This window comes from Pristis pectinata, chromosome 1 (assembly GCF_009764475.1).
Source record: "Pristis pectinata isolate sPriPec2 chromosome 1, sPriPec2.1.pri, whole genome shotgun sequence".
In the NCBI taxonomy this organism is placed as follows: Eukaryota; Metazoa; Chordata; class Chondrichthyes; order Rhinopristiformes; family Pristidae; genus Pristis; species Pristis pectinata.
In genome coordinates, this window is record NC_067405.1 from 68,974,751 (window position 1) to 68,990,237 (window position 15,487).

A 15,487-nucleotide genomic window follows, 5' to 3' on the forward strand; every position below is an offset into this window, starting at 1 on the left:
TGTGCTGTAGAAAACACGGAAACCAACACACCCGATGAAATAGGATAATCACAAAGTGGATGTGTATTGGAGCCTGAGCTCAGTGGTGTATCTAAGAGTATTGTAACACAGCTCTGGGCATTATTGACAGTGAACGTAGCTTTGACAGATTAAGGATTAGATGTCACCACTTGGTGCAGCTGGTAGAGCCGCTTCCTCACAGCTCCAGTGACCTAGGTTCAGTCCTGACCTCCAGTGCTGTCTGTGTGGAGTTTGCACGTTCTCCCTGTGACAGCGTGGGTTTCCTCTGGGAGCTCTGGTTTCTTTCCACATCCCAAAAAACATGCAGGTTAGTTGGTTAATTGGCTGTTGTAAATTGCCTCCAGTGCGTAGGTGAGTGATGGAATCTGGGGGGAGTTGATGGGAATGTGAGGAGAATAAAATGAGATAAGTGTAAATGGGTGCCTGATGATTGGTGTACTCTCAAAGGGCCGAAGGGCCTGTTTCTGTGCTGTGTGACTTCATATCCCATTTACAGCTCATATATTTGCTCCATTCCACTTTTGCTGAATCAATGTGCTGTGTGCTCCCTCTACAGTATTCAGACTGAACTTCAAAAGCATGAGGGCAGTAACTGAAATTACCTTTGGCACTTCATATCTGCAGAAATAAATGTTGGAAACTTGAAATAAAAGTAGGCAATACTTGAAAATACAACAGGCTTCAGAAAAGAATAAATGGCATCATGTTGGGCCTGTGACTAATTTTAATCTGTCTTTTCAGGTGCAGAGTATCCTGCTGATTATATTTTGATTTCTGCATTGACATCATCAGCTAGTTCTAGCATTGAGTCATGTATGGTGTACTTTGCTTTGAAAGTTTTTTTTCTGTTGTTGGTATGGGTTATAGCTTTAAACACTTCATGTGGTCATCGTGAACCATCAGTGATGCAGGTGGGTGGGAAAGGGGGCAGGTATCAGGTTGAGAACCTGCCACAGAACACACAAAGCCCCAATGAAATGCACCCAGCACCTTAAGGTCCTGTCACACGAATAAAAAGGAAACATTAGAGAGGCAAATTTAACCCTTTCTAAACTGTCCTATGATGAAGTGGAAGTTCGCTCAGACTCATTTAGTAAAAGTGAAATGCTCAGAAAGTAATTGCTTGGAAATAATTTCTTGACAGTTAGCAATGTCAGTGTTGCTTAAAGGGGCAGACTAACTCTGAGTTATCTGCACAACAGAACAGAAGCCATCGTGAGGACTGAATATGATGGCTCAACATCAGATAAATGTTAGCTTTTATGTGTGAAAAATACAGCTGCGTGTTATTGTTCTTAACTAGTACTTGAGGTTGTTGTTATAACTGTTTCATTGTACCCTCTGTTAGATCTGATGTTATCCAGAAGGTTCTTCAGAAGTCAAGAATGAGACACCAATCTTATGGTTACTGCTGTTACGTATATTAGATGTTCATTAGATGTTCAGGTCAGGCAGTGTCAGCATGTAACAGCAGGGAGCAGCAAGTAATGGCAGGGAACAGCAAGTAACGGCAGTAACCATGAGGTTGGTGCTTCATTCTTGACTTCTGAAGAACCTTCTGGATAATATCATCTCCAGTTTTAACTTTGCATAGTTGATAGGATAGTTGAAAGGATTAAGGACGTGGGAAAATCCCAGACAAGACAGAAAGTTTCAGAGTGCTCATTCAACAGGAGGTAAGACCTTCCCCCTTACTTTCCTGATTGTCAGAGAAGCACCTAACCCTTACCTAAATACACTATTTAAAGAAAGTCTAAGATTGAAGTTAGAACCTGGGGATACTCTATTATATTCTTTTTTTTGAGTGAAGTTGGACAGTACTGTTGGGCTGTGCATAGTCCATTTACTAAAATCTAACACTTCATAATGAAATGTCTGGGTTTTGTTTTGGGGCTGCAGTCTGTCCCATTGGCATATGTGACCAGACACTTCACGTGTGTTTGATGGTGTGTACTAAAATAGTGATGGCACGTAAAGAGGAAACAATAGTGGTGTTAATGCATTGTAAACAGATTGTATTGGTTTGACGCCACAGTGAATATAAGGAGAGATAGGCACCGATCGTATTGTATTTCCTGTGTATACTTTTATGAATAAAGTACATTTTTGAAATAAAAAAAGGTTTTGCACAGAATCTGTCCCTCAACCATTAGTGAGAAAGGGCATCTGGTCTTTATCCCATGTCTGTTTGTGGGAGTTTGGTGTGAACAAACATAGCTGCAATACTCTCAAGATTCCTTCTGCACTTCAGAAGTAGTTCACGGGCAGTGAAGCACATTGGGATATCCTGAGGAGAAGAGCAGCCCACTGTGTATAGCACAGAGACTAGTCAACTAAAGCTCCACACATCACTCGTTCTATCATTCTGTTCCCTTCTAGCTCCTGTATTATCTGACTTCCCTTAAATTCACTTAATGGTATTTTGGCTCCACCACAATCAATAGAATAAAATTCCATGTTCTCCCACTGCCTGGGTACAGCTGATTCTCCTAAAATTCATATTGGATTTCTTAGTAATTATCTTATATTTATTGCCCCTGTGCCTGGGCTGCCTCACATATGGAAATGCCATCCCTATTTCTATATTCACCATCAACCAACTATGTTTAGAAATACTATTCCATGGCAACACAAGCCCATTTGCAGCCATGCACACCGATTGACCTCCAAGTCTGGCTACTTCAGTACCCAGACCTTAGGCAGCAGGTCCTTAAGCTACACCTCCCCCTCTGTCTTGATGGCTTTTTGACAGCTCCCTGCTGTCAAAGGCCTTTTCAATATTTCTAAATGTTTCTAAATTCAGTATTTCTCATGCTTCTATCAAAGACTTTAAAAGAAACAGTTCAAATCTATTTAAATAATACAATAAAAAGTGATCAGAAGTACTGAAGCCTCTTGAAGTTTGAGAAATTATTTAAAAATATGAAGATAAAGTAAAATTAAGAAAAAAATATACAAGTCACTTACTTGCATTGACCTTTTAGTTCAGGGTTACTGACCCCATTCAAATTAATGGTGTCTATATCCATGCACCAACCAACCTTGGTTTAAAGAGAAGAGTTGGATGCAAAGTACAGCTGGCTCTCAGCTGTGTGTGTTTATGCTTCACTGTTGGACTCAGGTAAGCCTGATTCATAACTTACCTGTGAAAGTACACACGGCTGCAGATTTATGCTCAGGACCAACCTTGTCTGCTGTGTCTGGATGCATCACTGGGATACGGTGCTCAGTGCTGAGACCAGTCAGAAGTTGATCAGTCCCAGTAGGTTTTTGCTCAGAAACTACTGGCCACGGGTAAACACAGTCCAGCCCATCATGCACAGACAAGTTCTCCTGTTACTAATCATCAGCAAGGATACAGGTGTGACTCTGCTCCCCACCAGCCTCCACTGAAACATCTTGCCTTTCTCATCGCCAGGTGCGTTCAAACATTGGTTTCCAAGGAAATGAACATCAGAAGCTGAATACAAATCTTTGCTGCATGTTTACCAGGTAACTGAGGATGAGTTTTCTACCCCAGACTTTTTACTGAAATGTTTCAAGATCTCTCACCACAGGACTGAGCTGATCCCTGCAGTTTTTGCTGGGGAACGCAGTGAGGAAGGTGCCTGGGTGCAGAGTTGATGAACCACAGTCGGGGTGGCATCAGTAAAGTGAAAACTAGAGAAACAAAGGACTGCAGATGCTGGAATCTAGATGAAAAAGACTATGAAGCTGGAGGAACTCGGCAGGCCAGGCAGCATCCGTGGAGGAAAGCAGGCGGTCAACTTTCTTCAAGAAGGGTCCTGACCCGAAACGTTGACCGCCTGCTTTTCTCCACGGATGCTGCCTGACCTGCTGAGTTCCTCCAGCATCATCATGTTTTTCTTCAAGTGAAAACTAGTCTAGGCACCTTCTGGCTGTGGAGAGGAAGGACTGCAGTTCACAGATTCAACATCTGATTGAAACAATCAGAGAATCATAGAAGCATACAGCACACAAGTAGGTCCTTTCGGCTGTCCTCGTGCATATAGACTGTGACGCTAATTGTATTTGCTTGCATTAGGCCCATATCCCTCTACACTTTTCCTATCCAAGTCCCTGTCCAAACTCCTTTTAAATGTTGTAATTGTACCTGCCCCCACCACCTCCTCTGGCAGCGCAGCCCAGATAACCACTATGCTCTGTGGGAAAAACTTACCCCTCAGATCTTCTTTAAATTTTCCCCCCTCACCTTAAGCCTGTGCCTTCTAGTTCTAGACTCCCCTGCCCTGGGAAGAAGACTCTAGCTACCCTGTCTAAGCCCCTCATAACTTTATAAACCTCTGTAAGTTCACCCTTCAGTCTCCTATGTTCCAGTGAGAATAAACTCAGCCTATGCAATCCCTCCTTATAACCACAGTCCTTCATTTCAGGTGACATCCTGATGAATCGCTTCTGTACTCTCTCCATTGCTACCACATCCACAATACTCCAACTGCAGTGTAGCCAATGTAATGCATGGGGACTTCCCACACGAGAGTGAAGCTGGCCTCCCCAATTGCCCATTCAATTCTGGGCGGACTCCACAATGGGTGGCTGATCAACAATGCCAATGTCATGCCCGAGTGGCAGGGTTGGCAACAGTTTCCCCTTCCCCTCACAGTGTTGTCCATTTACGTCCAGCACTCCAAACCCAAGGGAGCCGTGCGCAGCAGATACCTGAGACGCCCATCGCCAAGGGTTTCGTCTGCCACTCCATTTCGTCATGGCAGATGTCAAAGAGCAGGTTGACATCTTCGTGGTACTCGCTGACCATAGCCTTGAGCAGCGACAGGTCTCCCAGCACCAGCGCGCGGTAGAATGTCTCCGGGCCGTGGCGCTTCATGGCGTGAGAAGGCATGATGTGTTGCTTCTGTTCAAAGTGGAGGAATATCTGTGACCGGTGCACAGGGTCTCTGTCCATTGTCTGAAGAGCAGTGTGTCTGGAGTTTATTTTAGCCTTGACTGGCTCCCCACTATTATATACTCAAGGACACTGGCTATTGTTATGCTATAAATATCCTGGTGTCACTGAGCTCACCATCCATTGTGCCGCTATTAATACTTGACAGTCATGCAACAATCTCAATATTGGCAGAGCTGGGAATGGGTGCATGACTTGTTTCATTCACTTACATGCAACAGTCAAGTGGATTTTACTGAAAGCTTTTTAAGTGTTCGGTCTGCTGTTGGCAGTCCCTCTGTTCAAGTATGTGGACTGGGCTGTTGGGTGGTTTGAGTTCAGTCCATTGTGGACGGGCTGTCCAGTGATATTAGTATTCAGAACCCTGGTTGTGGTCTGGCGGCTCCTTGTTGGTTAAACACACAGAGCGCTGGAGGAGCTCAGCAGGTCAGGCAGCGTCGATGGAGGGAAATGGACAGTCAACATTTTGGGTCGAGGCCCCTCATCTGGACTCAAGTTCTGCTGATAGAATTCAGACTCAGAGACTCAGTCCAGATGAAGGCCCTCGACCTGAAACATAAACCGTCCACTTCCCTCCACAGATGTTGCCTGACCCAGTGAGTCCCTCCAGCTCTTTGTTTGTTGATCCAGATTCCAGCATCTGCAGTTCTCTTGTGTCTGCATCTTGCTGGTTAAAGACAGAGTCAGTGTTGTCTGAGGACCTGAGATCAGAATGCTCATTCAACAACTATCCAGGTTAAGAGCTTAGATTTTTCAAAGGAAGAGATTTCGAGAGCTCTAAAAATAGTGCCTGACCGAACCACTGAACTTGGTTCTGGGGCAACTGGGTGAGAGAAGAATCAAGCTCCAGAGCTAAGAAACTGTAGCCAGGGTGGCACCCGTGAGATACTTTTAAACTCCATCATTGTCATTGTGGCATTTGAACTCATCCAGGCTGCTGGGTTACCAATGCATTAACGGAACCACTGAATACAGCAGACCTCAGAGAAATTGAAGGATGTCTGAAGGATGTGGTGAGATGATAAGTGGCCTTAACAACCTTTGGATACCATTCCCAGATATAGTATGGGATGTTGGACTACAGATCAGTAGTCTGGAAATTGTAGGAGGGTATGGTCCCCAGAAAGAACAACTGGAGATATTACTTGGCTGTAATATCAGGAAATGGAACCCATATATGTTATAGGACATAGAACCTGCATACAGAACCTGGATACAGTATCAGTAAATATTACCAGGACATAGTACTAAGAGACCATAACATAATACAGTACCTGACATAGTACCAGTGTAAAATGCCCAGAAACTGTAAAAGGGTATAATATCTGGATATAGTATCAGGATATGGTTGCTGGATATACTACCAGTGTATAGTGCTCAGAGGCAGTAACAGATGCAGTAATGGATTTGAAACCTTGATATGGTACAAGGGTTTACTGCCAGGATATTGTACCCAGAGACAGTAACTCAATATGTTCTCTGGATGAAGTACCCAGATACAATACTAGGATATAACACCCAGAAATAGGGACTAGATATAGTACTGGCTATAATACCAGGATATAAATAGCACTGAGATACAGTCCTGGGACATAGTCCAGCATCCAGTACAGGAATGCAGCACCAGCAGACATTTCAGGCTGATGTATTTTAACGAGCTTGCAGTTTCAATTGGGATTCAATCAGGAATAATGATCACACAGCTGATTGTTTTGCAGTCAGCATTACTAATGACTGGTTTTACTTTTAAACTCCACCATTGTCATGGTGAGATTTGAACTCATCCAGGCTGCTGGGTTACCAATGCATTAACGGAACCACTGAACACAGCAGACCTCAGAGAAACGTTTTTAATTGAAGGATGTCTGAAGGATGTGGTGAGAGAGTGGCAAGGTTCTCCCAGACATCCTTCACCCCCAGCAAGCTCTACAAGCATCAGCTTAGGAGACAACGGGAAGAAGTGACAGGGTGTGTGACTGCATCCAGGTAATTGGTTGCAATACTGAAAGAAAGTCAATGATCGAACCAAAGTTGTTAAGGTATGAATTGAACCTTATGCTCACAGAGACCAAACTTACAGCCAGCTATCACTGCACCACACCTCTCTTTCATACTCACATGCTCACCACTATACCACATCCTCACCACAACTCACGCACTGACCACCAGCACCAGGCACCAATCACCTCACAAGGCTCTCACTGACATCACGTTTTCTTGCAGAAGATATGTGAAACTGAATTCCACAGGCTGATAGTGGAGGAGGAGTATGCCTGTACATTTGACAGAGTGGGCAAGTATTGGTCATGTCAAAGTCAACTAGCAACCCCTTGTGAGACATTCCACAGTACTTCATTGTGTCAAATCTTATGCTCTTCCTCTATTCTGCTTTCCCCTTCACTACACATTCTTAATAACCAAATGCAGAAGCTTGCATTAGCCACTTCTCTCTCTGTCTCTCTCTGTCACTCACTGTCTCTCTCTTTCGCTGCCCTTCCCTTCCACAGCACAAGCAAACCCTCTTCTTCTTTCACTTCAGGTCTCGGCAGGACTGTGGCGCAGCCGGTAGAGCACCTGCCTCACAGTGCCAGAGACTTGGGTTCGATCCTGACCTCGCATGCTGTCTGTGTGTGGAGTTTGCACGTTCTCCCTGTGACCGAGTGGGTTTCCTCCCACACCCCAAAGCCCTGTGGGTTGATGGGATAGTTGGCCACTGTAAATTACCCCTGGTGTGTAAGTGAGTGGTAGGATCTGGGGGAGTTGATGAGAGTAACAAAAAAGGGGCTAACGGAGGATTAGTGTAAAGGGGTGGTTGATTGTCAGCACAGACTCGGTATCTCTCGCTGATTCTGTGCCACGAGAGGAAGAGGAGACCAGGCTCCCTGAAGCATCATCACCTGATCTCACCCTTGCAAGTGACTGGAAGCAGCCAGACTTTGGAGCCTGGGCCAGCAGTTGTATCTACCTGTGTGCATCTGTGCGGGAATTAGGGCACAGTCGAGGATGCCACAAGTCTCAATAGGCTGGAAGGCTACTGTTGTTTTATTGCAGGGGAAGCGCTGCACCTTAACGGCTCATGCTGCTAAAGGAGGCTGCTGGGCCTTCTTCCCTACTGCTAAAGGCACTGGGAAGCCTGTCAGTGAGCTTGTGCACCACAACAAGGGAGTTCATTTCCAGTTTGTCCTGACGCTCCATGCAAAGGAAGGAGTAATGTCGACTGAACAGTCAGCTCCATCCAAAACACTAAGGGAGCTCAACGTACTGTAGCCGACAGCTCTAACAGCTTCCCCAGCCCAGGGTAACTCTTGAGAGCTGCCACATTGTCTTTGGAAGCCAATGCCCTTTGAAGGTTCACAGCTGTGCTGTACGGTCCTAAGCATTCTAAGCGTGTTTGCTGCTTGACCAGCTGCTCTACCCAAACCCTTGTTGCTGTCAGATGGCCAGATTTCCTCACTCCAACCAGGGACACTGTAATCTTCAGTCACGCGAAGAGCAAACTGAGGCAGCTCCATTTCACACACCGCCTGGTCCCATCAACGTGGATGAGGTTGATAATCAGATCCCTGGTTGAAGGAAAATCAATCATCAGTTTGGATGCTGGGAGAACATTTATGTTCTTTTATATTTGTCTTAGAGGGCAGGTATAAATGTCACTCCACAGAACTGAGTACCAGAACAGGCACGGTAGTGTAGTGGGCAGGCACGGTAGTGTAGCGGTTAGCGTAATGCTTCACAGTGCCAGTGACCCGGGTTCAAATCCAGCCATGTCTGCAAGGAGTTTGTACGTTCTCCACGTGTCTGTGTGGGTTTCCTCCGGGTGCTCCGGTTTCCTTCCACATTCCAAAGACATACGGGTTAGGAAGTTATGGGCATGCTATATTGGCACCGGAAGCATGGCGACGCTTGTGGGCTGCCCCCAGAACACTCCACGCAAAAAGATGTATTTCACTATGTGTTTCGATGTACATGTGACTAATAAAGATCTTGTCTATCTAATGTTAAGGTAGCACTTTGGGAGTGTTGCATTGTTGGAATGCTATCTTTAGAAGAACTATCAATTGATTGCTGTATTTGCTCTGTAAACGTAAAAGATCCAATGGCATTATTTGAAGAAGACGATGGAGCTATCGCTGGAATTCCAATTAATACTTCTCTCTCAACTAGTAACTAAAATCAAATTACTTGGCCATTTACCTCAAAGTGGGATCTTGCTGTGTACAGATAAGTTGCTGCATTTGCAAGAGTGACTACACTTAAGAAGTACTCCATTGGAGGACATTCTGATAGGCGCCATAAACATGTACTGTTATTGTTTTTACCTGTAGTACCTCAGTGCACTCTGTACTAACTCAATGTAACTGCACTGTGTAATGAATTGACCTGTACAATCAGTATGCAAGACAAGTTTTTCATTGTACCTCTGTACAAGTGACAATAATAAACCAATACCAATACCGATACCAATACCAAGTTATATTTCTCCTGAAGCATGAAATGTTATCAACTGAAACGCTCAGCTCTGCCTTGATACCGTTGGGTTTGCTCCGTAAATAAACTTGTCATCAGAAGCACAACTCCATCTGATTGATGCAGCAGGCTAACTCTGGCACCATCTCCACTCAGGGCACCTTCCTGAGCAACATTTTAGGGCATGTGGCAGAACGAAGCTCATCTTTTGTCCTTTACAATAAGACATCAGCCCCTCCCCTCCCTCTTAATCCTCAACCTAGGGAGGCTGGACTCACATGTACCAGTGCAGCTGGTGGGGCGATGGAGAAGGACTGTGGATCAAAATGCTCAAAGACTGCAAATGAGTACTCCTAGTAATGTGTGGCCTCGGTGCTCAGAGGGCTAGGTTAAATGTGGGACACCTCCATCTCTTTATGACCTTATTTGTGTGCAATCAAACTTGGAACAAGATGCTGGGGTCACAAGCTCTTTGAACTTCACTGTGATTTGGCACATTCGAATGTTTGTGTGGTTTTTTTCTATGCAAACTATTCCAACGTTCTGACCAGCACCTGGCAACAGGGCACTATATATTTCCAGCCTGTGACTTCAGTGTTGTAAGAGGCTTAAAATAGCAGGCTGGACTACGTGTGTTTTCAACATGTTTGCATCAGGACTCCAGCCTGTTCAGGACACAGGTCTAAGGAGAACTAGGAGAGGCAGAGGACCAGGGTAAAATTCCCTGAGAGGAATCCTTAACGTGGATTTTTCTTTACAAGCAACACACTCATGATATGGGTGCTCAATGCAAATCTTTACAAAAGTAACCTGCTTCTTGTCTGGGGGCTGCCTCACAGTCAACAAACCCTCTCACTCCTTCCCCACCCCCTGGGAGACTGCTGATGAATAACTCCTCTAGCTATTGAGAAAGCCTTGATGATTCCAATGAACGTGAGAGTATCTCAGACTCTGCTGCCCATATCTCAACTTGCATCATTCCATTCCACCCTCAGACCCCTGCTCACTGACCTATCCTGGCTCCCAATCCAGAAGTGTCTCGATAATTCTCATTCTTGGTCCCTCTCACCTCTCCCTCTCTCTCTAACTTCCCATCAAGATCTCTTCCCTTCCTCTAACTGTGATATCTTGTCCACCCCTGACTTTCATTACTCCAGTGGCTTGGGTCCCAATCCCTAGGATTCACTCCCTCAGACTCCTTGCCTCTATACTCCTTTAAGACACTCCTTAATACCAAGCTTTTAATCTTCTCTCTTAATATTCCCCTACGGGTGCAGTTGAAACAATTTTTTTTTCTATTTATGTTCTTACGTAGTACCTTTGGAAATTTCTGCAGATTAAGATGATTTGCAGGCATATCCTGTGGGAAGACCAAAGGAAGATAAGAAGGTCGAGTGTTGCCATAGCAACAAACCATCCACAGAAGCAAAATGCACTCATGGTCAGTGACATCGCCCGACAGAACATCAAGGGTGCTTGTAGAGGATGCATTGTTGCAGATTCATTTCTTCATTTTCATTATCTGAAACATTTTACTGGTCCAACTGTTTTCATGTCTGACAAATTCATCAGCAATGGAGATAGACTGATTACCACCCTTAAGAAAATCATCATAGTGGTTAAAGAGGGTTTAGAAGTCATGGTTGACTGGGAGAACTTCTGCCTCACAATCTGAGGTTGTGGATTGACATTCCCAGCTCTGAGCCCTTGAACACAAAGATCTGGGCTGACGTTTCATTACATACTTGAGGGAGTACTGTGCATTTTCAGAAATGCCACCTTCTGCTTGAGCTGTTATACTGAGACCCCATCTGGCCTCTCAGGTGGACTTTAAGTAGTCCACAATACAATTTTTGGGAAGAGCAGAGTGTTGGCGAGGCCACACCTGGGGTATCTCACACAGTTTTGGCCCCTATACCTAAAACAAAAGGCAATAGCAGCATTGGAGGCAGTCCAAAGGCGATTCACTGGGCTAATTCCTGGGATGACAGGGTGGACTTATCAAGCGAGGCTAAACAGGTTGTCTCTTGGAGTTTGGAAGAATGAGGGGGGACTTTATTTTGACATAAAAGGTCCTGACAGGATAGATGTATCAAGGTGTTTTCACCAGTGGAAAAGTCTCAAACAAGGGGAAATAAGGGGCCGGTCATTTAAAACTGTGGTGCATAAAAATTTCTTTTTGCAGAGGGTGGTGAATCTCTGGAATTCTCTGCCTCGGTAGGTGATGGAGGCCAAATCACTGGAGGTATTTAAGGTAGAGGTACATAAATATTTGAAAGATTGGTGGATTGAGGGCTATGGGGATCTGGCATAGAGGAGGAGTTGAGGCCTGGGGTAGATCAGCTGAGATTATATTGAATGGTGGGGCAGGGTGAGGGGCTGAGTGGCTTACTCCTTCTATTTTCTTGTGTCCTTGAGCAGAGGAGTTCCCCATGGGCTCCTGGCCAATATTCCTTCCTCAACCAAGAGTGGTGATACAGATTAACTGGTGGTAATGATTACTGGAGCTCCTTCTGATGTCCCAAGGTTCTTTCTTTCAATTGAACTGTATGGAAAAGAGCCAAAAAGAGAAGATTTACATTGAGATAATTTCTTCCACAGCCTCCGGCAGCCTGGAGCCATTCTACAGCCAATGAAGTACTGCTGAAATATAGACCTTGTTATACTGTAAGAAACACTTTGGCCAATTTGTGCCACAGCAAGCTCCACAAACAGCAACGTCATCATGACCAGAGATTTTTGTGATTGATTGACAACAATAGGACTTGAGGTTTTTTTTTTCAATTCAGGGATGTTTTTGTTTCTCTCAGTTCAGCACAAATCCAGTATTTTTTTGGTTTAACAAAATTGTCAATCAATGTACAAACTTTCAGACAACATGTGCGCATTCCAAATCACATTACATTCAAAGTGACATCATTGATGTCACACGACTGAGCAACACAAACGGGATTGGTCAATGGCCTATGTTTGCTTGAGAAAGCCACATATTATTACAACAAAATGAATTAAAGTGTAATTTCCCCATGGTTGGTAGCTATTGCTGACGTGGAATTTTATCAATGTTAAAAAAAACGATTTTTCCTTGTATAATTTTTGTGAGGCGGTGGGGTTTGGTTAAAACTGAAAAATTCAAGCTCTATACATTAATAAATAATGGATGTTGATAAAAGAGCCCCATTAACAAAAGTAAAGTCTAACTTGAATGAAATGTGGTAGGCTGACCGAGCAAGACGAGAGGGTCCAGCTGAGCAGATGGATCTTTCATCCAGTCATCATTGGAAAGCTCGATGATGGCATTGGCACAGTGAGCCCGCTGCTGGAGGAGGAAGTTCACCCCTTCTGAGTCCTTCTGATCCAGGGCATACTTCAGGTCCCGGACAAACTTCGAAGCGACAGGGTGATCAGGAACCAGGTCACACTTTGCTTTAATCTTCTGCATAGCCTTGTTCATCAGACGTTGGAGGCTGGGAGAAGAGGGGGCAGCGAGTTGCTCAGATTAGCTTGGAGGCTGCTGAAGGCTTGGAACATGTAGCTCAGGTTACAGTATCACGTGGCAACAGCAATCTGTGCAGGACCTTCCTATTCCCAGAGGTAATGCTCTTTCTGTTTGAAACTGAATCACTGAACTTATAGTTACTCCCATTGTGGCTCAGGGTTAAAATCCTTGATTAATTTTTATCCAAAGTGAGAAGACATTGAATTGATTATACTTTCATTCCATCCAATTAAAATCACCCAAAACTCACTTCCAAACTCACACTTCACCTTGTTTACCCAACCCTAAAATGTTAAAATTCTCATCCTTTTTTATTCCAAATCCCTACAACATTCTCCAGTCCTCCAACCCTCCAAGATATCTTTGCTTCCTAAATCCTGATCTCATGTCCATCCCCAATTTCCTCTGCCCTTCCCTCCCTCTCACAGGTGGCCTGGGATTCACCCACACTGTCCCTAAGATCAAAAGTTGTCTTCCTAAATTTCTCTCTCTCTCTCTCTCTCTCCCCCCCCTCTCGGTCTCTCTCTCCCCTCCCCCCCCCCACCCCCATGTTGCTGTCCTTGAAGACACTCTTTTAAAATCTACCTCTTGACCAAGCTTCCAGTCACCTATTCTCATGCTGCCTTTGTGATTGGCTGTAAAACTCCCCTGTCAAGCGCTCTAGGACAAATTACTATGTTAGATGTGCTAAGGAAATGCAATTATTGTTCTTGTTATTCACACTATATCTTTAACAGAAATCCCTAAGATGCAGTTAAGAACAAACCAAAGAGAAAAATCATTGGTTAATTTAAACAAAAAATTTCCATTCATTTTCATTGAACACTTCCAAGTAGTGACGGTAATATTCAAGGTGAGAAAACAAGGCTTTTGAACTGGGTTTGCAGAGAGATGGTAGGATGTCAGGTGACGTAAACTCTGGAACAGGGATGTTGGAACTGGGTTGGAGAGAAGAGGATTGGGTGAGGAAGAGGATAACCTGGCTTACTGATGAAAGGAATATGTCTGCTGCTGGATAAAGTATGATGGTATGTGGATTGAACAGTAAATATTATAATGTGGTTACATTTGCATTGTGGCTATTTATATTCCAGGATTCATAGTCATACAGCATTGAATCTATGCTGACCATGCATACTGATCCCAATTTTATTCTCCCTACGTTCCCATCAAGTCCCTCCAGGTTCTACCACTCGCCTACACTCTAGGGGCAATTAACAGTGGCCAATTAACCTATCCACCCACACACTTTTGGGATGTTGGAGGAAGCTGGAGAAACCCACATGGTCAAGGGATCACAAATGTAGTCAACTTGCAAACCCCACGCAGACAGCACCTGAGGTCAGGATTGAATCTGTGTCTCTAGAGCTGTGAGGCAGCAGCTTACTAGCTGCACCACTGTGCCGCCATATGTATTACTCGACATATCGATATATTACTGAGAGCAAGGCATCCTTGCCTGGAGGCTGTACCTGCTACCCAGACCAACTTTGGCCCCTGCCACCATCGCCCAACTCCAGCTTTGCATCAACTTGAGTCGTCAAGCCAAGAACCAGTAAAGCCACGTCTTCCCCGCAGATGTTGCTTGATGACCCGAGCGCAGTCCGAAAGCTGAAACGACAGTCAGTACTCAACACCTGTTCACAAAATGTTTCCGCACGCAGAAGAAACTTGCCCTGATGGCTTCCGGTTGCTCAAGGAGAACAAGCAGCACTTGTATGAAGCCTATTCCTGGCTGGTGGATGTAAAAGACAAAAGTGAGACCCCCCCTGCCAGTCCTTCTTGGTTTTCTTCGACGGCATTCGACTGAGAGCTTTCAGAATTTAAATCTTCCTTTTGCTCTTTGTTGCTCTGCCAACAAAAAACTCTGAAGGAAGTCTATTCCCCCCAATCCCCTGCCACCTTCTCCGGCAGCTCCTTCTGCTTCTGGAATCTCTCTGTGACTTCTCTAACTGCAGCTCTCCGGATCCCAGACTTGTTCTCTTTCCATAATGTGCTGCGATCTTTGAGCAATATTTCAAATAAGATAAGATCTCTATTAGTCACATGTACATTGAAACACACAGTGAATGCATCTTTTGCGTAGAGAGTTCTCTTTCCCTGTTCCTAACAGAAACATCTTATTAATATTTGTAGACCTTCCGCCCTTGAGCATATAGCTTGACTTTGATAATGTCTTCAATTTAAAATTCTCATCCTTCTGAAAGTAAAGTTCATCAAAGATTTTAACCTTCTTCCTGGACCGAAACCTTTCAAATGTTTTACTGTTCGAGCACAATTAGGTCATAGAACCACACAGCACAGAAACAGGCCCTTCAGCCCATTGGTGTTCATGCCTACCATTCGTTCCCATCTCTACCAATATCATACATCAGCAATGGAAATCTCAGCAATGTCAGAGCAAGCTAGGACCAGCTGGTGGATCATTTAATGCAAAGACTTCCCTCCAGTGGCTGCGCAGGTGTTTAACATTGTCACTTACTTGTCAACAAACGTTATTAAACCTCTCCGTGTCCTTGCCCTACCTACATCTGTAACATCTTCCTGCTCTAGGGTCCTGCACTCCTTCAACTGCA

The 15,487-nt window shown here is 44.5% G+C and overlaps 2 protein-coding genes across 2 annotated transcripts in view; both read right to left on the reverse strand.

Annotated features, from left to right (window-relative positions):
- LOC127567494 (ankyrin repeat and SOCS box protein 18-like) overlaps nucleotides 1-14,418 on the reverse strand; it is a 29,468-nt gene extending 15,050 nt beyond the window's left edge. Inside the window, exons 1-3 of the mRNA XM_052010495.1 lie at nucleotides 14,384-14,418; nucleotides 12,648-12,879; nucleotides 4,702-4,846 (exon numbers count right to left, since the gene is read on the reverse strand). Of these exons, the coding sequence (XP_051866455.1) occupies nucleotides 4,702-4,846; nucleotides 12,648-12,879; nucleotides 14,384-14,418 (412 nt within the window). The remainder of the gene's footprint in view (nucleotides 1-4,701; nucleotides 4,847-12,647; nucleotides 12,880-14,383) is intronic.
- Nucleotides 14,419-14,451: 33 nt separating this feature from the next.
- Nucleotides 14,452-15,487, reverse strand: part of LOC127567552 (carboxypeptidase O-like) — an 83,411-nt gene continuing 82,375 nt past the window's right edge. The window contains exon 15 of the mRNA XM_052010612.1: nucleotides 14,452-14,522. Coding sequence (XP_051866572.1) covers nucleotides 14,452-14,522 — 71 coding nt within the window. The remainder of the gene's footprint in view (nucleotides 14,523-15,487) is intronic.